The 27,241-nt window shown below is 41.2% G+C and overlaps 1 protein-coding gene across 2 annotated transcripts in view; it reads right to left on the bottom strand.

Moving 5' to 3' along the window:
- LOC108256366 (protein argonaute-3) overlaps positions 1-26,300 on the bottom strand; it is a 43,060-nt gene extending 16,760 nt beyond the window's left edge. The window contains exons 1-8 of one of the 2 annotated variants that reach the window (XM_053675028.1): positions 25,572-26,300; positions 11,186-11,357; positions 10,460-10,580; positions 9,992-10,200; positions 4,627-4,763; positions 1,156-1,290; positions 577-664; positions 102-249 (exon numbers count right to left, since the gene is read on the bottom strand). In XM_053675028.1, coding sequence (XP_053531003.1) covers positions 102-249; positions 577-664; positions 1,156-1,290; positions 4,627-4,763; positions 9,992-10,200; positions 10,460-10,580; positions 11,186-11,357; positions 25,572-25,590 — 1,029 coding nt within the window. In that variant the 5' untranslated portion in view covers positions 25,591-26,300. The remainder of the gene's footprint in view (positions 1-101; positions 250-576; positions 665-1,155; positions 1,291-4,626; positions 4,764-9,991; positions 10,201-10,459; positions 10,581-11,185; positions 11,358-25,571) is intronic. The other variant, XM_053675029.1, reaches the window with a different exon arrangement.
- Positions 26,301-27,241: the final 941 nt, after the last annotated feature.

Below are 27,241 nucleotides of genomic sequence, written 5' to 3'. Positions count from 1 at the left end.
TGCGTTGAGACTAATAACCACGAGCTACCTGGGAGGAGACGTAAACTATTAGCACCGACGTTAGCATTTCTAGGAGAAGGATTTCTTTAAAAACGTCTCACCTCCAGGGGTAGGTAGGTGTGTTTCTGCTCCTGGCCGACCTGCAGACACGGCAGGTGAGGGTACTTCAGCTGCAGGTTATACTTTTCTCGGAAGTACTGGGCGACGGTCCGCTCCACCGTTTGTCCATTTTCCAACTGCAAGGGGAACCTGCAGCACCGAACACAGGTGGGAGATGTTACTGTGATAAAGTACATATTAATATAAACACACTCATTTAGAACAATTATAATAAGCTTGTTAATGAATAACGGCAATGCCCTAACAAATTAGTAACTGGCTTTGATGGGGGGGGACGTTGCCGATGAATGGAGTACTTGAACACATCACTTATTTTTGTGAAAGAGATTGTGCTAACCAGCTAGCTTTCATTCCCCGTTAACACAGTAACTAAAAGTCATGTCACGTTCCCTCAGTTTTCCTCTGCCCCGTCCCATCTCGGGCCCCCTGCTTCAGACCACAATGAGGCTGACTCACGTTTGATGGCTGGCAGGTCGGCGGGTCACGTTACACACTCGATACTTCCTCCGCATGGTTCCACAGTGCGTCACTTCCACCTTAAGACCTAAAAACACACCCACACGAGATAGGAAAGGTAACACACAAATACACCACACGTTCTACGCTCTAGTGAACGCATTGGCACGTAAACCATAAATATTTGAACCGTGTTTGCATGGAATTCACTTATGAAGTCCTGAAGGCACTCGAGAACAGAGTTGGGATGAAACTTGCGTTGTATTCCTCTTCTTCGGTTACAAACCCGTGAAGAACACGAGTCATCAGAGTCGATTACATATTTTAAAAAGCTCCACATTTCATGCTCGTTGCACCGGATTATACAGACTAACGTGAGGGTTTTGGTTGTGAGTCACCTCTGAATGAAAGCGGTATCAAAAAGATCCGCTCTGAGACATAGATGACGCATAGTTCAAGCTGAGGCAAAAAGAAGCCAGACTCTTGTACTCGTCGTTTCGCTATTTTTTTTTAAATTATTTTATTTCCCCCGAAGAACGTTCCCGGCTACCTGTTTTAAGCACTCTAGAAAAGACTCACCTTTGATTTCTTTGGTGAACTTGACTCTGTGAGAATCGGTGAGGGGACGGGGCTGCTCGTCAATGTTGTGGATGTCCAGGACCTCACACATGAACTGGATGACCGGCTGTGCTTTGTAAAAGGCCGTGGCTGACACTAGGGGCAAAATGGAGGAACAGGAAATCGTTAGGTCAAGCGCTGTTCAAGGAACAATTCAGCCAAAATATACCCGATTTTAGCCAAAACCAGCCCTCACAGGTTTGCTTCCTTCGTTTTTGAACTGGAGCTAACAGCTAGAGACGCTCATCGCAACCAGACAAGCATTGTTTGAGACAGTGGTTCTTGATGTGGCGTCCGGGGAATCCCAAGTGTCTGTGAAGCCTAGCCAGTAATATTGTTACAATAGTGGAAATCACAATCCACCATTATTATCAGTTATTATAATTGATTAAACCACTCTTATAGCCGTTAGTTGAAATAAATTGAACGCGTTTAATCCAAACCTCAATAACACAAAAACAAGTACGCTTAGAAATGTTTACTTAAGTCAAACAAACACTGATCGGTCTTATTTCATATGAACAAACTCAAATCGTTCTCCGTTCACCTCGGCACAAAGCGAGGGCGCTGTATTGTTCGAGATGAGAAATTATTAATATGATATGGTGGGAGAGGGCGGGGCTTCCTGGAACGCCACTTAATACCAAAGAGTCCAAAACACCTACGCGGTTGTCAATCATTCCAGATTCAAACATGAATGTCCATGATGATTAATGAGTATAAATGGGAAAATGCAAATAAGTCGTGCATTTCTCTTGAAAGCTTACAGTGGAAATCAAAACTACTACTACTACTACTACTACTAATAATAATAATAATAATAATAATAATAATAACAACAACAGTAATAGTTATGGGGAATAATGAGTCACCGGACTTATTTCGAAGGGTGCGGTTGAACGCACATGAGACGTAACACTTTTGCTGCATTTGTAAATAAAGACACTGTTTCTAGAACAAGTCTGCCAATGCCACAGCCACATTTCCCCTGGGTGTTCAATATCCGATTCACCAGATACACCAACTAATAATGATCGGAGAAGGTGAATGACGATTCCACTGCACTTTCTGGGTGTAGGTATTTACTCAAGTATGTACACAAGGCTTTTTAATTTTTTCTTTTTAAATAAATTACATGATGAATCAGAATCAGGGGATAAACTGCATCTGAAACAGGAAGAGAGAAGAAACCTCACTGGCTTTCCCCGTGTGAAGAATCGGATGAGAGCGGCCAAGAACGCTATAAATTTTTGCGAACATGCTTGCGCCCCGCGGTGGTGTGAACTCAAAGCCGAGCAGCAATCGTCCGCTTTCGCGCCTTTTCTGCAACTATTCAGTCCATTATGAGAAACACAATAAGAGTGTAAAAAGAGAGGTGCTCTCAGACAGCCCGGGCTTTTCCAAGTGACGGCGGGGAGGCGGACCAGGAGAAGTGGGCTTAGTCAACTGAATACTGTCTCCAAGTGTGAAAGAGCTGTGTGTGTGTGCGTGTGTGTGTGTGTGTGTGTGTGTGTGTGTGTGTGTGTGTGTGTGTGTGTGAGAGAGAGACAGGACCTCCCAGACAAAGACAGAAATCGCACGAGGAGGGAGAGTGTGACTGAAACCTCTTTCCTACATGCAGTACTGTATATAGACGGAGTTATATTTAGAGATAAAGTAACGGGAAATCTGACAGCAATTTCATGCAGCAATCCGGATTTCTGTAAAGCTGCACTGGGACACGGTCTATTGTTAAATGCACAATATAAATAAAACACAATTCAAATATATTTAATCTGTTGATCAGCATCTTATTCAAACTGAAGCATCCTCTTTACATATGCAAAACTGTCTTTATTGTTGGACCTTTGGATCTTTTGTTTAAAGAAATTCACAAAAATACCCTGCTCTCATGGATATCAAACAATTGCAGACCAAACACAGGTTCATTAAAAATAAATAAATAATATAAACGCACATCTTTGTTAAATATAGGTGTGCAACAATTATTGGCACCCCTATGAATTCATATGAGAAAAATATATTTAAAAGTATATTCCCACTTATTTTTTTTTTTTAAATATTTTTAGTACACCTGGGTGACTAGAAACCAGAAATTGTTCAACCGTGACTTCCTGTTTCACAAAATGGGAAGTGGGTATAAGAAAATAGTAAAAGCAGTGAAAATGCCCGTTTCCACCATCAGGGCAATAATTACGAAGCTCCAGTCGACTGGAAATGTTATGAATCGACCTGGAATAGGACGCGTGTCTAGATCGTCTCAACGCACTGTGAAGAGGACGGTCCGAGTGGGCAAAAAATCTCCAAAGGATCAGAGCTGGAAAACTGCAGAATTTAGTTACGTCTTGGGGTCAGAAAGTCTCCAAAACTACAATCCGAAGTCACCTACATCACCACAAGGTGTTTGGAAGGGTTTCAAGAAAAATAAATAAATAAATAAATAAATAAATACCAAACTCTTATCCAAAAACAAACTTGAGCGTCTTCAGTGTGCCAGACACTACTGGAACTTCAAATGGGATCGGGTTCTATGGTCAGATGAAACCAAAATAGAGCTTTTGGCGTATACAGAGAGGTAGTCATATGGAAAAGTACCTCATGCCCACGGTTAAATATGGTGGTGGCTCTAATATTTTGGGGCTGTTTTTCTGCCAGAGGAACTGGACATTTTGTTAGGATACATGGCATCATGGACTATCAAATATCAACAGATATTAAATGAAAACCTGACTGCCTCTGACAGAAAGATTAAAATGGACCGTGGTTGGATCTTCCAGCAGGACAATGATCCAAAACATACATCAAAATCAACACAGAAATGAATTACTGTCCATAAAATCAGGGTCCTGCCATGACTGTCCCAGTCCCCTGACCTGAACCCCATAGGAGACCTGTGGGGTGATCTGAAGAGGAGAGTCCACCAGCGTGGACCTCCAAATGTGAAGGATCTGGAGAGATTCTGTATGTAGGAATGGTCTCAGATCCCTCGCCATGTATTCTCCAACCTCATCAGGCGTTATAGGAGAAGACTCAGAGCTGTTATCTTGGCAAAGGGAGGTAGAACAAAGTATTGGCTAAAAGGGTGCCAGTAATCGTTGCACACCAAAGATATATTTAACAAAGTTTATAAGCAGCCATGTTAATTTGAGGTCGCGTGCATTTTCTTTGGTTTTTCCTTAGTCTGAGGTCGGAAATTCCGAGTTTTAGTGTTAAACGCAACATTAAACTCCCATTCGCACATTCTATGAACACGATGTGTGTGGGCCTGGCAGTGCTGCAGCAACGGGTTGTGGGTGTGAAGGGAAGTATCTGCCAGATTAACTTTTCCACCAATTCTGGTGAAGTTTTATGTCTGGTGTCAGGTCTAAAAAGGCATTGGGTGTTGAATGCTGGTGCTCTAAACACTCTGGGCACACAGAAAAGAGCCCTCACCATCAATGTTGAGCATCATCTTCCACATGGCGGGTCGAACGGACTGATGGAAGCCGAACCAGACCTCTCTTCCTCCCCCAAGAGGATGGTCGTAACCCTCCGGAGCAGAGAAGAACGAGCGGCCCACTGGAGTGTATCTGCAGAAGAGAGAGAGAGAGGAGGGATGGGTAAAATTTCAGTATGTATCGAGTATATAGAGTAAGAAACTCTTATTAATTTAACGTGTTAAATGCCTTCAAAAGATACGATATGGTGCATGTTCATGAAACCTTTCGAGAACTTTTCAAATTTCGCATCATGCAGGCTAATACACAGGATATTTTCAGTTGAGTTGTATAGCACTTTCACTTCTAGTGATATTTCTAACTCTACTTCTCCTCATACCTGACCTCCAATATTGTTTCTTTTCATGGTGTTTATATGGCTTTCCCCCCTATCTAGGGTGGCTTGGTGGCTGCTCTGATTACCTCAGAAGCTCCTGCTGAATGAGGTCAAACAGAGTGCCAAGCATTCCCTGCCCCCAGACACTACAGAGTGGGGATCCTCTCCTGTTTTAAAATAGCCTCTGCCTAAATCTTTAAAGGGAAAATAAATAACATGATCCGAATAACCAATTATCTTGCCTGGCATGATCAGAACGAAGGCGCAAGACAGAGCACAGTGTGTGGCGATCCCTTTACGCTCATTTCTTACACTTCTTTTATTCTCCTGTACTTCGGTCCGTTCTCTCTCCTCTGTCGGACAGATCGAACCCTACGCTGCTTCTTCATCGAGCAATTCACCCGCCACTGAGAGATCATCAATCGTGTGCTAGAAAATTTGTAATGTGGATGTAACGCCTGAATGGCAGATTGTTCAGGAGCCTTGTTGCTTACTTTATTCGGCAGTGGCATGCAGATATTTAATTGCAGCCATTAAAATCGTGCTTTTATAAAATCCATACAGTCACGAAGATCTCCAGTCTACACAATCTGGATGTTTACTGCAAGATACCCATTATTCTCTTTTCTCTCGCTTTTACATCAAACATTTCTACTATGCCATTAGACCATCAGGAGCAATTGCGCTGCAGTGCCTCTTGCTGGAGATGTTGACAGTTCCTCCTTACTACATTTGCAGCAAACTTCTGAAGCATTGGTGTAAAAATTCCAGAAGGTCAGGAGGTAACTACATATGTGATGGAAATCTACATAGACATATATGTAGGTAACTACATATACGTGGACACCAGAATACTGGTGGGCATGAACACGGATTCGGTCCTCGCTTTGCCGCGATAACAACCTCCAATCAGACATGAAAGCTTTCCATTTTGGAGTATGGCTGCTGGGATTTCTGCCCATCCCCCACAAGAACAAAAGAGGTCAGGCATTGATGTCCAGCAAGAAAGGAAGACCTAGAACGAAATTTGTGCTACAATTCATTCCAATGGGGTTGAGGTCAGGGCTCTGTGCAGGCCACTTGAGCTCTTACATACCAACCTGTTGCAAACCAGGTCTTCATGGACCTTGCTTTATGCACAGGGGCATTCGCATGCTGGGTGTTTGGGCCTCTAAATTCCAGAGAAGGGAAATCTTAATGCACCAGCATACAAACATGTCCTGGATAATTGTGTACTTCCAACAGTTTGGGGAAGAACCGCATATGGGTCATGGTCAGGTGTCCTCCATCTAGGGTAGCGTTCTTCTGCACGTTCACTTGCCGTGAACAAATCCCATAATTAAAAGTGGCCTTATCCAGCAATGTTGTGTTTTTTTCCCCCGGATCAACTTGCCTAAAATTTTAACTTTACAAACGTGAAAGTCACAAGATCCAAGCCAGGGTTCAGGCTGTGACAAGTAGCAGACCTAGCACCAAACATGGCCCACTAAGGATCGCCTTCAATCATCTCAGCTGCACGTGAACACGTGTTGACAGCAGGCACACATGTATTCCCATACCAAATCCCATTCTACCACACTAAGATTTCACCCAGACTATCTGGGGCACCATTTCACACCTGACTAAGAATAGTGCCTCTGTTTTTGGACTGGATAAACATAACGCTAGATGAGGAATCCAAAGAAAAGAAGTTTAACACCAGGTCTGGCATTCTGGTCCTGTTTCTTTTCCATCAGTTTACTAGTTGTCAGTGTTTACTCAAAAGTTCCCAGAGAACTCGCTCGAGCCAGAGACTGCAATCAAACAGGCAGCAAAAACGGATCATAATGAGCCAATAAATATTGACACTGATTGGAAAGCCGCCGTTTTCTGAGAACTGGCACGGACAAAAACACAAGCGCCGTTTAGAACTTCGGAAAAGAGCCGATCTGCCAACACGTACACAAATGTACTTGCTGGCTCGCTCGGCCCATGTGTTGCAATCGGTGTCATTTTGTTTACCTGACACACTCGCGCACCTCGTCAGAGAGGCAGATCTGCTAAACTTACAATCTACACCGATTTCTCCTTACTCCAAAATGAAACCGATGAGCCGAGACAGGTTTCCTGTATTAAAAATGTGTTTCTTTAGCTTTACACTGGATCTACAGTGTTAACACTGCTAACGCAAGTAAGGGAAACTAAAAAGGTACCAGAGCTTTGGGCCACGCCTCCTAGCCGAGTTTGATGCTCAGGCAACACAGGAAGAAACTACAGAGCAAGAAAGTGGTTCGCCTGAAGGGTGGAGGCTGCTGTTACTTTAGCTCGTTTTTACAGTTTATTATAAACCTCAGTCATGTCGGAGACGCGTCCACGTGATTAGATTCGAGTTAGGGAAGCATTGCGTTCAATTTTTTTGAGCAGAAATGTTTTACCAAATATAAACCTAGGCACTATCAAAATAAACGGCCAATTAAAAAGTCGTCACATTGTTCCGTACTATTAAGAGTTAAAAATAGCTAAACCGGACTTCTGTAAAGGCTTCTCAGCTGCTCTTTGTGCTCAGAGCTTCAAGGCTACTCTGATCACTCTCAATGAAGACGGGAATGTCGCAGGTGTACAAACACTCACTCACGAACAGCGAGGGGGTGGGACACACTCTTCTTTAATTCAGCAGAGAGAACGATTGCAGCTGGGGTTTGCATGTGAAGGTGTGCGAAAAACCTACAGCAATTAGGCCTCTTTCATCCAGAAGGTGGAAACGGCACCCAATTATACAACTACACACTGCACTATTTTGGGAGTGTTGCCAGTTTCGCAATAGCTGGTCTAGTTTGAAGCGTAGATGTGTTTGCTTATTTCCAGCTCAAACACTGTAATAGATATACTACTGTTTGACAATATTTACATGGATTATACGAACGATTTCTTTAAGATTATACATATTGTGCATATTAGTGATTTATTTTTTTTTTAATTTAGTAATAGATCAAAGTAAATAGATAGTCAATGTGATGGTCAATAATTTAAGAAGTATAATTTAGAATTGTATTCAAGCAAACCTACCATCATTATAAGTACGTGTATGTGTTAACTGAACCCCACTAAAGCACAATCTGGTGTACTTACTGCCAAGGAAAGAGTTTACAGAAATATAAGCTAATAATTCAATATATTAGTCTCAAATAAATTAATAAGTTTAGCCACAGTCACGTCTGGGGGAGGAGCTTCAGATTGTTTGGGGTTCTGGGTCTCATATATTTTATATATATATATATATATATATATATATATATATATATATATATATATATATATATATATATAAAATATATATATATATATATATATATATATATATATATATATATATATATATATATATATATATATATAAAATAATATATATATATAAAATTATATATATATATATATAAAATTATATATATATATATATATATATATATATATATATATATATATATATATATATATATATATATACACACACATACATACACACACACACACACACACATATACATATATACATACATATATACATACACATACACACACACACACACACACACACACACACACACCTATCTACCTATCGAGAGAGAGAGATAACTTAATACATTAATACTAATAACATTTCTTTTAAGTTTAATTTAAAAAAATTAAATAGATAAAATAAAATTTAAAAAAAGGCTTAGGTAAAACCAAATTCAAAATGTTTCTACGATTTTATTATGCAGCTTTTTATTTAATGTACACTACCAGTCAAAGGTTTGTAGACACTTGATTGTAATGTTTCTCACAATCGTAAAAACACCTTTTGATCTGAAGGTGTGTGGTTAAATGTTTGAAATCGGTGTCGTAGACAAAAATATAACGGCGCAGACATTCATTTCTTTCATTAGAAAACAAATTTTATTTACAAAAATTATTATTATTATTATTATTATTATTATTATTATTTTTTAAATGGAAGACTCGGGGCGAAACATTCGGAAAAGCAGCCGATGAGAGTCCGGCGTAGGTGGGAACTCCTTTAATACTGTTTAAAAAGCATCTCAGGGAAATTCCTCAAGAAATCGGTCGAGAAAACGCCAAGAATACATTTCTGGAAATTCTCTGCAAAAAGGGCGTCTACTTTGAAGATGCTAAAATATTCAATTATTTTGATTTATTGTGGGTTTTTAATCACAACATAATTCCCATAGTTCCATTTGTGTTATTCCAGAGTTTTGATGACTTTATTATTATTATTATTCTAAAATGGGGGGGGGAGTGATTAAAATAAAGTGTTTCTAAACTTTTGACCGGTAGTGTACATCACCTTTGCGCATATTTTCGGTGTACAACAGAGAGAACTGCTTGCACAGTGCAGAAACAAAGCTGGCGTAAAGAAACTAATTTGAAGGTGTGTTTTTTCGTGTCCCGTGTGAAAACAGACACGCTTGGAGGAATGCAGGAATTCTCTAGGTGTAAATTCCACTACATCTGCCTAGACAAGTATTGCCACTGTAATGGGCTGGTTTCATAAATACAAGACGGGCATTTCCTACTAATCAAAAACCCGCAAAGACTCTCAAAAGATTTCTCTCTGTAGCCTGCGGTTTTGTGAAACCGACCGGCCAAACGAGCTTGCCTCGGTTTCATAGGAAAGTCAATGTGAAACTATGGAAGTATGATGACTAATAACCCCGCTGCTTTACGTACCTTCCATGCAAATGAGAAACGGCAGGTGTAACAGGTAATGCCTGCTGTACCAAGCTCTGTGTGCGAGTCCACAGAGAGAGAGAGCGAGAGAGCGAGAGCGAGAGAGAGAGAGAGAGAGAGAGAAAAAGAGAGAGAGAGGGGTGGGGGGGGGGGGGGGGGGGGTAGAGGGAGAGGGGGAGACAGAGGGAGCAAAAGAGAGGGGGAGAGAGGTAGAGAGAAACGTGCCACATCATGAATCAGAGGAGTAAAGAACGTGTGAGCAGGTTTGTTCTCTTACTTCATGGAGGGCAGGTGCCTGAGCACAACGTCCACCGCGTGCACCGGGTTGGTGCTGATGGGCTTGTCCAGCTCCAGAGGCTCGGGCATGCTGCGTCCGGTCAGCACCTCATGCAGCAGATGCCAGCTGACCAGAGACACAAACTTAATGGTGACTTTAAAAGGCCGGTCTTTACCCCCTTCTCCCGGCAGCGTGACGTCCAAATCCACCTGTGACAGAAAGTGGTGAATTTTAACACTTTTTTTTTTTTTTTTTTTGGAGCATGAAGAATTCTACAGGTGACGAGAGGTGGCGTACAACTGTAATGTAAACGGAGTCTAATAATCTAATAAATGTCCCGTAGCACTGCGAGTTTCTCTCGGTCTCTACCCGTCAGGCCCAGTCAAGTGGGTGTGGTCCGTCACTCAAAACTAACTCATAAGAATGTTGTGTTGATTTATGAAGGACCGGTTTTGAACCCAATCTTACCCCTGCGGGGGCCACTGGAAGCGGGTTTGCTGTGTAGAGGCTTCTCTTTCCATCATAGACCGGCCGGCGATCCCCGAAGATGGTCACCTTAAAGTGCTGCACCATGGAGTCCACCACCTCTCTATAGACACAGACAAAATAGAGGGAAAAAAAATGAAATGTTGTATTAACTACAACAGCCAACTGCTTCCAACTGTGAGGGAACAACCACCACCAGATAATAATATTAATGAATACATAATCTTCTTGTTAGGAAAAGCATAATTACAGACAAGCATATGCATCTTTTTTCAGTTAGAAAATGGCATCCAGCGTCTGTAGACCCAGCAAAAGTGTTTCAGATCAAACCGAGTGTATGAAAAATGCTGAACATTATGAAAGTTTTTTTTCTTTCTTTTTTAAAATTTTTTTTAAAAACCACATGAAACTTTATGGTTTCTGCAGAAGATCCTCAGTTGTTGCTGCTTGTGGCAACAAGTGCGTATATGTTAACGAATTACCTGAACGCAGCACACAGAGAAAGTTGCATCAATTTTATTTAGCCTCTCTGGACTGATTAGCGAAGTGAAATTAGCGTATTTTTAAAGTTAACTGGGCACAGAAGTATCCTTTAATTCTCCACTCCATCATTTCAGAGATCACGATGTTAATAAACGAAACGAAACATAACGTCGAGTTGTCTAATCGCCGTTTTGGACTAACGGGCAAAAGAGACACGCCGCATACCTGTTGACTCTGCGTGGGCACTTCTCAGGTTTAATGTCCACCTCGTAGAGGTAGACGTCCATCTTGGGGATCTCCACCTGGAAGCAGTTGGCCAGCAGCTTGATGGGCTTCCCCATGGTGCCATAGCCAGGCCTCCGGGGCATGGAGAACAGGGACTGGGCCCCAACGACTCCTGCAGAAAGAGACGACCAAATAAATAAATGAAATGAAATGAAATGAAAAATAAATAAATAAATTAAAAGAGGAGGAGAGAGGGTCAGTATCTGCTAAGATCTCCTTGGCATGATACAAGCTTAGACATGACACCGTCTATTCAAATAAGAAATCAGATATAGTACATCATACGCAATCACTCGTGGAGTCCAACACATAACGTGTAAGATTTGCTGCTATTGGAAAATTACCAATGATGGAGGGGTATTACTCTCACCACCCGGAAGTTGATTATTTTCCAATAACAGCATGTTTTGAAGCGTTTTGTTCTGAAAGTGATTTTTTTTTTTTAAAGAATGTCATACTTTTTACCCATGCATGTATCCAGTTACATTCAATGTTCTGGAACGTACACTAAACAAGTTAGTTCCTGTTAACACTTATGTTATAACAGCTATAAACGTTTCGCTTTCGGATTAGCGGCGATTCGGTGCAGCAGTTGCTTGAATGGTGGGTTCATTATTCTTCTAAATGAAAAACACAACAACAACAACAACACCACAGTACAATGACAAACTCGCTTTTATTAAAACACAGAACCTTTGAAAAAAAATCTTCCGCCATCGCCTTGTCGGTCAGCTCGGCTCGCTCTCGTCCCAGGATAAATGAAGTCTGACTCCTGCTGATCTGTGCTGCGACTCGGAGTCGTTCGGTTCGGCCCGTGCCGAATTGAGCAGACTTGTTCGGTTTATAATCGTAGCGTCCGTTCTCTAACTGAACGAAATGATTTTTATTACTATAAAAAAGTAAACCGACGGTGGGGGGTGCGGTGCCACGATGGGCACGTGATGTAAATCGGTGTGCGGCCCCAACGCCAGTAACTCCGGGAACACAGTCTATAGCAGCAAGCCTAGTTGTTACTAGAGAAACAGTAACGTATCAGAATGAGCACATTAGCGTAATAGAAAAGCTGCTGTTAAAAGAAAATTCATCCTCACCCTCTGACTAAACCAGAATGAAGAATTCAACTTGTTACTGCATGATGCAATTCGGTGAAACATGAAGGGTTTGTACACTAGACACGGGCTGATCAATTGGGGCAATTCCATGTAAAGGTCAACGTCACCACAAAACATGGGGGGGGGGGGGATACTTCAATTATAAAACATTTCACTTTGTGTATTCGTGGTTTATTCATAACGTAATTTGTCACGATAACTACATTATATCGTCTTATCGCTCAGCCCTAATGACTACGATACGCAAACTCTCTCGCTGATCTCAGGCGTGTGCACTTTAAACCTGTACGGGAGTTCACGTAAGTGTCGGAATCGCCCTACACCACCCTATACCGTCCCTACACCGTTGCTCTTGTTGACACTTCCATGAAAACATCTGTTTGGTGCTTTGTGGCACTTTTATGCAGCAGTTACTCGAAATTCAATTCTCAGAATTGCTATCACTTGGGAAAAAAAAATGTAAAAAAAAAAATGCATAACTGGATGTACTCCTCCAGACTGAGCCAGCTCCGCAACAGCTGCTAATGGTTTCCTGACGCTAAATTACCCACAACATCGACGGCAGCTTTTTGCTTCATCAAAAGCTTCTCTGAACTCCACGGGCGTGTGGAAAAAAGAAAAAAAAGAAGAAAAAAAATAATAAATAAATAAATAAATAAAACAGAATCTCGCTGTGAGGGAAAGGGGAAAGAACACCGTGGCCCGAGGAACTGGGCGACTAGCGACATTTACAGCACAAGGTGCCAGCCACGTGTACGTGGCTGCCCACGCGTACTGGATGTCTCAGAGTTAGCTCACACAAATCCCCTCTCGTAGGTTATTTTAAAATAACACCTCATGTCCAGACATGCTATTAAAATAAAAAAAAACCCAAACCTGCTGCCTACCTGCTTACCCGACTCTTAGTTTAGTAAGCTTACTGACAGGTAACGGATGTGGTTTACTCTCGGATTTCCGCAACAGAAATCAGAACGTGGAAGAAAGAAAACGTGCCGTCACAGACGCACGTCACACCTCCGCCACGTCAATCTGGTAAATAGTAACATCCCTAGTACCGTTCAAAGGTGGGTGAGGCAGGGGAGGAGGGTGTAGAAACCATTCTCCTGAAACATGACAAAATGAAAGTCAGACTGAGTGCATGTGTGTGTGTGTGTGTGTGTGTGTGTGTGTGTGTGTGTGTGTGTGTGTGATTCATTCCTGACTCATATCCCCTATTTCAGAGGCCCGATTTGGGTCTCTCCCTCAGGAGAGCGCAGTCACATCCAAAACAACTAAGAATCAAAAAGCCGCCACTGAGTGACTGCGGAGTGAGGCATAAACAAGGCATGTGGATCTGTTACAGCTGTACAGTATGGGAGGAAATAAAGACAACGTAATAATATTTCATATATTCTTACAGCTGCAACTAATGGTTAATTTGATAATCGATTAAATTGGATTAAAAAGGCCAATTTTTATTTTCTGTATTTTTTTTTAAAAGCGCTTTATCCACATTATTTTAATTATCGATTATTAGTGAGTTTATTGATTAGCTGTTGCAGCCATATATATATATATATATATATATATATATATATATATATATATATATATATAAATAAAATGATACCACAGTGCGGTTGAATGCTGGAATGTGATTGGTCAGAAGGTGTGCAGCAGAAGGCTGTAACATGAACAATAGGTTAATATTAATTCGCTCGTTCGAACACATCATTGTTTTTACAGTGTGTCCCAAGTGGCTTCACACAAAAGGAAAATGAACACTTTTAAACAAAATGTCACTCAATGTTTTTCGTCCTTAATTTATATTATATACGTTTTTGACAGACAGCCTTTAAGAACGCCTTTGACAAAAGTAGAACGTATCGAAAATCATTCTCATGGCTGGATCGGGAAGCTGTGACAAGGTTGCGATGGACTTTAACAGGAAACATGACTAGCAGATCTCACACACACACACACACACACACACACACACACACACACACGTTGCTAAACGTATTAACATACTCAAAACAAACCGGAAGTGTTACAAAGAAAATAAGTCGACTAACACAAACTACTGATAAAGACACAACCGATGTGGTGCTGGTAAACACAGTCCGCTACGTATGGAGACTGTTGGGACACGCTGTATAGTAACAGCTCAGACACGGGGAATTGTACGGCAGATTTAAACAACGCGTTGTTGTTGTTTACTAAAGTAAAACGTATAATCATGGTGACAGTTTTTTTGTTGACATTTAGGGAAGAGTCCCGACTGCAAGCGCTTTGTAACAGTCACGGTGCTTTGCGAAGTTTATCAGCACAGGAAAGTCTTCAGGACAGAGGAGTCTACACTTTGTGGTTTCTCAGTAGAAGGACAAGCTGCTTTTTTTTTTTTTGAGAGCGCGAGAGAAAGCGCGAGAGCGAGAGAGCGAGCGAGAGCGAGAGCGAGAGAGAGAGCGAGAGCGAGAGAGAGAAAGCAAGACTGGTGAAAGAATGATTGTTTATAGAAGCTATAGCATAAATGAGAACAGGAACTAACTTGTCTCTTGGACATTCCACAACACTAAATCTAAGCAGAAGAAACGTGACATTTCGTACATTACTAAATTAAATGTTATCATTGGCTAATCGCTGTGGTATACGTAGAATAACACGCGGCGTGGTGTGCTGTAATACGAAAATAATGCACTTCGCAGGAAGTAGTGGCACTCCACAAACAAATAAAGAATTGAGTCGTACGTTTTCTTGGCGCGTCTACATCGCTGTACTGCTGTTTTCAGGTCTGGAGATTTGGGCTCAGCCTGTACCTCTCCGACACATTCTCAGACTCGCCTCAAAGCCAGTTCTTCACTTCTGGAACACTTTCAAACTTCACCCCAATTTGCTCTTAAGCAGGTTTTGCTCGGTAAATTTGTCAACGTTTTACTTCGATCTTTCCTCCCTTGAACCCGACAAGCCTCTCATGATGCTTCACTGTAGGAAAAGAACTGGCCAGGCGATGAGCAACACCCAACATCCGCAAGATGTAAATCGACGAGTGTCCTCCTTCTAGCCATTCTACTGTGCCTAAACTTGGTTGTTAAACGGTTGGAGCTGCCAGAGTCAGACTCGGACTCTGGGTCCAGACCACCTGGAACGGCTCCATGACCGAGTGCCACCCACGATCAGAATTCAACTTGGCGTCTCAAGCTCGATCAACGGAAAAGGGTTTCACGTTCACAGTCATAAGAAAAGGCGTGAATATTCATGCAAACGTGATACTGGAGTACAAAACTTGTGTGAGAACCATGGAGTAGCTTCGGCAGAGGAAATCAATTTGTTTTAGAGAAATGCTGTGACATAAAATAAGGATAATATGAAGGGGCCTACTTTATGAATGCACTAATTTGTCGATGAACTCTCAGTCGACTTCCTCTACAAACGTAGGGGGCTCGTTATCGTTGCCGTAGCTCTCGCATGATTGCTTACGTGAACTTTATTTGCTGTTCCAGATACGATTTGCTGGAGTCGAACATCTTTTAAGTGTTTAACGATTATTTAAAAAAAATAATAATAAAAATCCACGTCAGAAAGATATCGGTCCTGCCTGTTGATTAATGCCAGTGGTGATGTTTTACAACGCAACTACGTAGTCATGTCGCCAGAAATCGATTCATCAGCGTCCCAACGTGTTGTGAGCGAGGGTCTTTACCAGTGTCCGAACTTGTGTACACTATATACTAATCCACGCCCTAGGGAGCGGATTGAGACGCACCCGAAGAATAAATTTTAAGAAGTACTTTAATACAATTTCCTGACGCATTTTAAACAGAAAATTTGGTTAATTCTTCAGAATATTGTCCCGACACACTCGAGTTTTAAAACACACTTGCTTCGACTCGGTTATGACAACCTTAATGATGATATTATTTTAAAATCCCAATGAAATAAATAAGAAGTTTTGGGGGGGGTTAATCTGGTTTTGTTTTGACATATAGACCTATGTAATATAACTAATTAGCATATTCATATTCATTGAGAGCTGCAGTCAAATCACTTTCCCCAAATTGAGTCATTTCAACCTCATGCCCTAAACAAGTCCAACGTCCCCAAGCTAACACTCAAGTCTTGAATTGGGGTGGGGGACAAACAAGGATGATCTACATGGGGTTTTCCATCTAGTCCTTTTACACTAATTCTGAAAAAGCTCACTAAAATAAGGCACACCTTCTGACCAATCAGATTCCAGCATTCCACCATGCTGTGGTACAAGACATTATAATACCCCAAATTTATTTATATAAAATAATCATTGTGGTATAGATGAATATAGATACAGTCATGTGAAAAAGTAAGTACACCCTACAGAAATGGTTGGGTTGTTTTGTTTTTTTTTGGATAAAGCAAACGTGATTCTATTTGAAACCGCGCCTATTGATAATGGTGATACACAATCAAATGGAACAATTGACATAATACATGTACTTATTTTTTCACGACTGTATATACATGTGAGGCTTTACATGGAATAATAATGGCCACGTTAATCGACTTGCAGGATCGCACTACTTTTAAGAAGGTATGTAGGCGACGTAAACCGTACCAACATAAATCGGAACACATCTCCAAAGCACACGTCGCTCCATGGTTACTAGAAGTGTTGAGTTAAAAATGGCTCGCTGATCACACGAGGGGTTTTGTGCTTTTACCAGTCATTATTCCTGATCTCAGCTTAAGTCCAAATCCAGAGCTGGAGCGGGTCGTCTCCTGCAGACACGGGTCACGCTGCAGATCCCGTCTGTCTTACCGCAGAAAGAGTCTGAATTTCCAGACCAATTGTGATGGAAATGATCAGAATGCTTCAAGCAGGCCACACACACACACACACACACACACACACTATTCAGAGGCAGACACAGAATGGAATGCTCACTAACGAAGGATTTGCTGAGATCACCTTCTTTCCCAATATTGTAATAGTTGTCTAACCATGAAGGTTTATTCCTTACTGACTTTCGCGAAACAAGAGTTGGTGTAATAGATCGATATATCCATAGATCAATTGATGATCAAAACGATCGTTATTTCAGCAGGCGTGCGCGAAGACGTAAAACCGAGCAAGATAAAGTGCAGCGAAAGCCTTCGTGTAACGCCGCTGCTTACTGAAACAAGTCGAGAAGATATAAAGATTCGAGCCAGACTTGAAGACTACCTTTGTTGCGAGGACAGAACATATCCAAAACATTGGCCAACGACTTGATGATTTTTTTGTTGCTGTTGTTGTTGAAAGCCCAAACACGATGTCTACACTAGAAACTTTGTTAGAAGAGGATGACAATCATAAATCCAAATTAGATAAAGAATAGCACGCTCCAGACAGTGCGGTTATATGAGAATAACCCACTCCAATCACAAGCCAGTGCATTAATTTCATATAACTGCATGGTCTGGAGTGCGTCCTTCCTCTTATACCACAGCTCTCTCTCTCTCTCTCTCTCTCTCTCTCTCATTTTACTGAGAAATCGTAAAGTTAGGGCTGCACAATTAATTGAACATTGATCTCGATTATGATTTTGACCGCCCACGATTACATGAACACAATCAACTGCGATACTGGCGTTTAAAGTTCGTCCTTCGCTCATAGGAAACTCCGCTGCATATTAAAATCAAGCGCTTCATAAACTTACAGCCAATCACCAGAGCGGCACGGGGATGACGTCATTTTGTACGAGAAAACCCGGAAACGAGTTAGGATTTTCTCCATTCAGTTCCATCGTCCCAAATCAATGGGGGTTTTTTTGTTTTGTTTTTTTTAATTCGGATTTTGGTAAAAAGCCTGAAATAACGTCTGTGGTGAACACGAGCTCAAAATATTTTCCACGTTTTATTCTACTACATAAAAGACAGCAGAAAAAGCCCACTCAATTTTAAAAAAAAAGAAGAAGCAGCTTTTACATGTATTGAAAAAGGCGCTTGCTAACTGTCGCGTAATGAGGGTTTAGGACGGATGCAAGTGCAGATAAGAGCTTTATTGAAGAGAGGCAGACAGATCCAAAACGTGAGACAATAGCGCGGTCAAAAACGGGCCGAAGGTCAGGCGATCGGCAAACGGGCATAAACAAGACTAAACAAGGATCAAACGTCGAGGCTGAGAATAAGATCAAAACCATGAGACGTGAAACTATGAACAAATGCTTGGTACACGGAATACTCACCCAATACTTCACGTCGGAACGATGAGACGTGAGGGGTTTAAATGACGAACGCAATTAATTGTGATGACAAAACAGCTGAGACTAATGATGACGCATAAGAGAACAACCGATGACGATACAGGGGCGGAGACAGGACAGAAATCATAACAAATGCACATGTAGAAAGTCCCTAAAAAACTCGGAAGTGCGTTGCGAAATCAGACTACAGATGTTGTCGTGGACATTAAAACGTCCTCACTCCGAACACGAAAAGTCTTTGCAGATAAACTGGTTCAGGTGTGCTGTGCACAATTGCCAAAAAAATAAATAAAACGCAAGAGTAAATCTGTATAATGGAAAACGTTTTAAATCAAGTTTGGGAAAGTTATCAGAAGCTCCGTGATGGTGACGCTGAAGTCGAGCGACCGTGGTGTATTTCGTTTAGAACATATTGTTAGCGGTTTGTTTCTGAGGATTGTACTTAGGCTTTAAACTTCATAAAAAGTTGTGTTCATTTTCTATTTTGCAATAATCCAAAAGCCAATGTGAAAATCCTATTGGGTTTTTGTTGAGGGAACCGGCGTGATGTTAACTTCCGGGTTCTGGTATGACATCATCCCTGTGTCACCGCTCTACTGGGTGATTTGTCTGCGTCTCTCCTCCTGTAAACACGGTTATTGCCTTTTCTGCATATGCATGAATTGTTTTCATTTGGTGAATGGAATTTTTTATTTTTAGTTATCCTATATTTTGGGTACAATTTTATTTATATTTTGCTTCTACGAGATGACGCGCTTTAAGGACTTTTAAGGAGACATATACATATACATTATATATATATATATATATATATATATATATATATATATATATATATATATATATATATATATATATACATATACATTATATATATATATATAATGTATATGTATATATATATATATATATATATATATAATGTATATGTATATATATATATATATATATATATAATGTATATGTATATATATATATATATATACATATACATTATATATATATATATATATATATATATACATATACATTATATATATATATATATATATATATATACATATACATTATATATATATATATATATATATATATATATATATATATATATATATATATATACATATACATTATATATATATATATAATGTATATGTATATATATATATATATATATATATAATGTATATGTATATATATATATATATATATATATAATGTATATGTATATATATATATATATATATATATATATATATATATATATATATATATACACATTATATATATATATATATATATATATATATATATATATATATATATATATATATATATAAAAATTCAACGATTTTTACCACATTAAAGATGACGGTTTACTTTGCTAAACAAAATGTGTTTCTTAAAAAATAAATAAATAAATAAATAAATAAAAATATATTTTAGCTCATGCGGCACGTCCACTCTGGAAGTCCCTGTGTATGAGCGGTTACTATAGAAACAATAACCTATTAGAACGAGTGCATGAATAACCTATCGTTCATGTCATCATGAAGTCATGCTGTTGTATGAGAATTCATATCTTCTGACCATTCGAGAATTCAACCTCACCCCTGGTATAACCTGTATTAAATGCACTTTATTAACAGACTCTCGTTAACGTATTATTCGATTAAACAGAACCAGGGAGCACTTTAGAGCTTCCACTCGCAGGGTGATACTGGCTAGTTAATGAATTCATGATCTGTCCTGATCACAACTGAGGATAAAATACTACATCAGTAATACGTTGCTCCTCGGACATCTCTGTCTGCTATAGTCTGTAAACAAAAGTGACTTACTGTCCCCACTCGCATATTAAATATAAACAGCGTGTTGTTTCGGTACGGTGACGCGAAACGAACGAGGGGGAAAAGGTGGTGGAGGTTGCCATGGACCTTTTTATCTTCCATTCGCCCGACCACGTAAACTCAGTGCTCCGCTCATGAGTCATCAGATAAACTCTCAGAAACACACACACACACACACACACACACACACACACACACACACACACGCGCGCTCACTGGTATACGCACCACTCCACTGCCTTTAATCCTGAGGTGAAGTTTGTTCTCCCACGCTCACCTACTCACTACCACCTCATTCTCATTTTCATTCACGCACGCGCACACACACAAAAGAGTTGCCGGAGAATGGCGTCATCAGATCTTCCACGAAAAAGCAGCCTCGAGAATCAGGGCCACGCAAGAGGAGGAGAAAAAGATCTCTAGAAAAAAAAAACAGATCGCATCAATCACCGTGCCTCTGTGGAGCTCAGAGTCCCACGCGTTTCTACAAAAAAAAACAAAAAAAAAAAAAAAACCTGCCTAATTTCAACTTCCTGTTGCCCACAACACCCACAAAACAATGTTTTACAAACACAACGCTGAACCTTTAACGACTTTCAGAGAACGAGACGAAGCCGGGACTTCTCTTTTTTTTCTCCTCCACACTAGAGGTCCATATGAGCTCCACAACATGAAACACAATGCAACAGACCGAACAACATGATTAGAGTCGTAACACAATAATCCAGCTTTCATTCACACTCACAGAGACGAGCGGCGGATGCTCCAGGTCTGTTCTGGAAAAGCAGACGTCGCCACTGTTGTATACATAATGGATGGATATAATATATATTACATCAAATCAATGGCATCCATTCGATAAAACATAACTTAATTTATGATCAATGATATCTCAGAAAAGTATCGCATGATCGTTTATCGCAATACTGATATTATAATCGATATATCGGCCAGCCCTTGTGGTTGATTAGCGTCATCTTAATCGCACTATTAAAGGGTATGAGAGTTCGTAGGGAAAATAAATGCGTTTTTTTTTTTGTTTTCCTCTAGAAAGAAGAGCGCTCTTCGTGTTTTCTAATCGCGTCATGCATTCAGAGTTCGCAGGGTTCAAATTTTTGCAAATTAAATTTTTTTTAAAATTATTTGCATTCAGTCTGACTGGCACGATGAACGTGAGGTGAGGGTTCGGCACAACGACGTTTGGCACGTCAGACGGCGCTGAGAAAAAGTGGTGCGTGTCCCTGCGCTTGACCATATGAATGAGCTCCATTCTGGGCCAGGGACGGTGAATGAGCCTCTCTGTTATAGACATATCACGATACTACAGCTGAGAGAGAGAGAGAGAGAGAGAGAGAGAGAGAGAGAAAATATATAAAATATGCACTACAGCTGGTCATGGAAGGGAATCAGAAAGGCATGAAGATGAAATGAGGAGTAAGAAGGGAGGGGGGGAGAGAAAAAAAAAAAACCTTGATCACCTAAAATCAACAAACTTGTGCTAATGTCAGCCTTCAGGCTCTTTCCCTCTTAGTGTCGGTCTCCTGAGCACAAAGCGCCTCTCTAAACTGTCCATTGACTCCATGTTGCCTCTGTAGAGAGGCCCCTCTCTCACTCTCTCCAGACACACACACACACACACACACACACACACACACACACACACACACACACACACACACACGGTAAGATCTGTTTGCCACTGAGCCTGAAACATTTCCCAGGCCAACAGTCGACTCCAGAGGGCCCTGAGCTCCGAGACTGAGCGAGATCACCACGTCCAGCGTTATACTGAGGACGGACATGAAGTTCAACATGGAGACGACGCCGTCAAAGAAAGCGCAACTGCGTACACACGCCCTAGAAACCATCAGCTCTATACTGCCTGCTTATGGAATGCAAGGGGGGGTGAGAGAGAGAGAGAGAGAGAGAGAGAGAGAGAGAGAGAGAGAGAGAAAGAGAGAATGAATGAGACATGAAATCCACTTAAAATTTTTCTTCACACCACTTCAACATAAACATCAAATGTCTCTCTCTCTCACACACACATACAGGAGAAGTGGGCAGGCAGGAAGAGACAAAAAGAGCTGCACAGGACTGAGTGTGTGTGTGAGCGTGGAGATACAGGAGATCCGTTGAACACACACACCACCAGTTAAACTGTCCTTATGAAGTAACACAGCTGGAACGTCCCTCTCTCTCCTGCACTACACACTCAGTGACGGGAAACACCTGGCACCTTACGCACCGTTAACCACCACTCCCAACGTACACTGAGCAACCGGATTCACTAACCATACTCTGTGTGTGCGTGTGTAGTCTTTCAGTCAGCTATGATATCAGCATTGTGACAATGTACATCATCATCGTATTGGCAGGTCCACAGTTCCACGTCCTTCTTCTACAGGTGAAAGATTTGATCCGATGTTTTCCCCCCCAAGCCTACTTTACGGATATTAAAGCACCTAACGTTCAGCTGCGCACCAGCACTAAACAATGATGCACCGCGCGCTCGAAACGAATAACTGCAATTATTCACAGCCTTTAAGATTCATTCTGCAATTAAAGGGGGGCGGGGTCAACTTAAACAACATCGAAATCAGATCGCACCATTTTAAAATGTTTCCTACGTTACCCACAATGCTGTTGGACTAGCAGCTGACCGTTGTGCAGCGGGATTTAGCCTTTGCTTCGTCTCTACGTAACGAGAACGACGCAGTAGCGCAGTCCGTCAGTCCGTCCAGCGCTCTCTCTTCTATCTCACGGCTCCTTGTCTCTACACTCCGCTCAAAAAGATCACCTTCCAGAGCTTCAACTTTCGTTTTAAAGTTCTCGCCACCTTATAGATCGCTATCTAGCAGAGTTATCGGCGTGAAATCGGTAAGCACTCGGCACAGCCGGATAAATCTCCAGCGAGCAAAAAAAAGAAAAAAAAAACAAAAAACAAAAAAAACACCCCCATCCTGTTCATGGAAAAGTGGAAAAAAAAAATAAATACATAAAATCTTATCCTAATCTTGATCACTTTTGCCCCATAATCAATAAACACATCGGAAATATTTCAAGAAAGGCGTTTAGGTTTCAGGGTGGACTTCGTTGTTAATAGAACATTCAGACGTCTTTAATATATTAGTCTGCGAAGAATAAAAAAACAAAATGACTTCAAAGCGTGCAAAAGCTGTTTCCTTTATAAATCATCACGTAGCCCACATACAGCCTGCTAATCGTACTGAGGAATCAGCGATGCGTGGGCCGGTCGCACTTTTCTTTAATCCGTGGGCACGACGCGACGGTGATGTCAAACTTAATAGGTTAGGGGTTGGATGCCAGATCGCTCGCTGAAGGTTAACGAAGATAAGAGAAGAGTCAGCGTTGACTTTAAGGTGAAATTCGGCCCTGGTTCTGCTACGACTGAGCAACAGAGGTGTTTCCTCTACACAGCGAGGACGGCGTTGGTTAAGGCGATTCAACAGGAATCCCCCCGCTTTCATTTCTGATGAATATTAGTCATGTTCGCTCTCCAGTGGGGTTTCCCAACAACTGCCAGGACAGACCCACCTGTCCACCGTGAGCATTACAAGACAGGGTATATGATCTCCACGGTCATGCTGATCATCCTCAGAGCAACCGTATCCTTAAATAAATTTTAAAAAAACTTAATCTTCCTATTAACAAACTCGTTATGATGCTCGAGAGCGCGCCGTTATAGAAAATTAATGGATTACAGAGGAGTGTAGCGTGATCCGACACGAAGCAGAGTTACCATCACCACTACAAAAATGATTCATTTCAATTTGACCATGAGTAAAAAAAAAAAAAAAAAAAAAAAAAAAAAAAGTTTATCAACTAAAGAACAACATGTAATAAATTTTGAACCATCAGGATTTATTCCCACCTCGCACCATAAGCAAGATGAAGCAATTACAGAAGAGGAATCAATGACCTTCATAACTCATCATGATGCTGATGGGAGCAGGAAAGTGTAATTAGATGAAAATGTGCTCCATAGCAGAACATTTTAATCTGGTTCTGAGATCCATAACGATCCTTAACGACACGGACTAGCAAGGGATCAACGAGGACCGGAGAACCGGTACATTAACCCGCTTCCTTGGACTTACACGCTGTTTAAAGCTCAGGAAGGACTTGCTACGGAGCTGATGAGAAGACGACGACAAGAAAAAAAAAAAAAAAACGACACTCTCCTTTACCTGTCGCTCGAGTGGTTCCATCATCATTTTAGTATTTAGTCTAGTAAAGCTACATCGGTACGCTGACGAACTTCCTTTTAAAATAGGAAGTCGGTGACGGCGCGGTTAAGTGGTTCACAGGTTTGCTAAAACAGCTAACATACACTACACCTCCCTCTCGTGAAGTCTGAACTTGACTATAGTTTAGTGATCTAGCTTAAACGTGGAGAGAACAGAGAACTGATTAACGAGAGCGTTGTGCTGTCTCCGACGGCAGAAGATTTCACACCACCACCTTCGCGACATCGTAAACGGCGAGATGAGACGCCTCGGCGTCTTTTCGGAGCTTACGCCGACTGTGAACCAAGACGAATCTTGGTATAAAATAATACTCTCTCTTACAGATGGAGAAGCCCTGACAAGTGTATAAAGACAAAAAGCCAGCAGCTTGAAGTTGGGAAAACACTACTGAGAGGGAAAAAAGAAAAAAAAAAAAGGGTCTACAACCACCAACTTGCAAATTCTTTCAAATGAATCAATTGAACAAGCGACCGTTAGAAAAGGGAATAGCTCGAAAAGCACCAGGTAGTATGTCCGTGGGCGGGGCTTATACTGAGAACACTTTTAATTGGACAAACACAAAATTAGTACAGCATGAGTAATCAGAAAATGTGTATCATTTTCACAGTACTGATATCATTTATTTAGAACTATAAAAACTATAAGCATAAAAAGAAAGTGAAAATATGTCCAAATGTAATTTTTTAAAAATAGATATACTATGGTATCACTGTCCATAATACTCTGAAAGGTTTTAATTTTATTTTATTTCATGTTAGGAGTCATTTTAAAGTCCAACTATGCACCTTAAAATATTTTTAAAAGGTATACTAGTTATGATAGCATGGTTGCGAGAAGAAAAAGACTTTATTTCAGAGTGTTCAAAGTTAAAGACAGCCTCCGATATTTATATTTACCTGAAGTTCCGATTTCCATTCATGAGGCTCTCTGTCCGGTTCCTTCCCCGGCTCACAGAAGAAGAAAACTCCGGTTTCCCGAGAGAAAAATCCAAGGAAAATCCCAGGTACAACCCAAATGTACTATCTGTAAAGATTCTCGTCCAGAAATGCGGTTAGAAATGGCGTTACTCGCGGGGCGAGAGGGGCCGCCCCGGGCGTCAGGGGCTCTTCCGTCTCCCCGCGACTCGACCACGGACGCTCGGTCACTCTTCACCGCTTGCCCTGACAGAACGACGGCGCTAGCTAACTGTACACGGTAGCTTGTCGGAGGATAGTCTAACGTCCAGAAAATTTGGCTCAACTACCCAGAACAACAAACAGAGGAAAACATTTTTTTATTTATTCAAAAAAAAAAAAAAAAAAAAAATTTGTTCGTGACAAGAATGACTCGCGTCTGCGCTCGCGAAGTAGCTAAAAGTTTAGCTAGCTTGGTGCCATGCTAACTTAGCTAGCCAGCCAGCCAGCTCGCTTAGCCGAAATTCCCATCCGAAACGCGGCTGTTCTCAACAAACCAAATAGCTGTTAAAATGTCTCAGGTTGTTGTTTTTTCCCGACACTTTATCTCGTCGCTGAGCGTTGTCAAGATGTCAAGTCCAGAAACCGTTTTTGTTGCTTTTCCAGGCCGGTTTTCAAGCACCGACTCGCTCGCCTCCTCGGGGGCTCTGACTGGCTAAATATGGTGAGAGCGTTAATCTATGACGACCGACGCAGCAACGTTTGACAGCTGGACGCTGATTGGTCGACAGTCTAACGTCCACGCGCTAGAGCCTCTAAAACCCGCGAGCTTATTGGTCAGTAATCTAGTGACGACATAGGAACCCCTGAGAGGTGAGCGTTCATTGGTCGACAGCAGACGAGCGGTTATGGGGGGGAGAGGGGGAGGGTGTAGCAAAATGAAGAGAAACATACGTCAGAGGAAATAAACTTTTTTTCCCCTCTTCAGTTGTTCAGGGTTTTTTTTCCCCCCCAAGTAATTTAAGTAAATGTACGTCTTTTTGTCATAGACAGTTATATTATGAGAAATATTATCATTTATAGTGTGTTTATTAGTGCTTCCAGAAAGGCCTGACTACAATATTGCTCACTACAATCTTCCAGAATGGTGAAATCATATCCATCAAACCATTGGCATGATCAGCAAACCAAAACCCCATCCATCCATACATCCATTACCCATTACTATGCAGGATCTCAGGGACCTTGGAGCCTATCCCAGGGGATTCTTGTGAGATTTCCAAGCCAATTGTTATATATAATCTCCCCAACCGGTCCTGGGTCTTCCCTGGGGTCTCTGAGGACTCTGAAACCCAGCCAGTCTAGCTGAGGTGGTCAGCCAAGGCTTCCATGTCCCCTGCCACAGATTTCAGCTACTAGAGTGGAATCGCCAGACGATCCCAAACCGACTGAGTACACTATAATGCCAAAAGTATGTGGACACCTGACCCATATGTGCTTTTGGAACATCCCCATTCCAGATTTAACGCCCTCTCTTTGCTGTTATAGTAATATACAATATAGTGTATAACCTTTCCAGCAGGGTCTTCCCTGGGATCTCCCTCCAGTGGGCATCCTCATAACTATTTACATTTAGCTCATTTGGCCTCACAATTCAGACGCCACGATTCGCA

The sequence above is a fragment of the Ictalurus punctatus genome, chromosome 23 (genome assembly GCF_001660625.3).
Source record: "Ictalurus punctatus breed USDA103 chromosome 23, Coco_2.0, whole genome shotgun sequence".
In the NCBI taxonomy this organism is placed as follows: Eukaryota; Metazoa; Chordata; class Actinopteri; order Siluriformes; family Ictaluridae; genus Ictalurus; species Ictalurus punctatus.
This window is presented reverse-complemented; position numbering and strand designations above follow the sequence as displayed.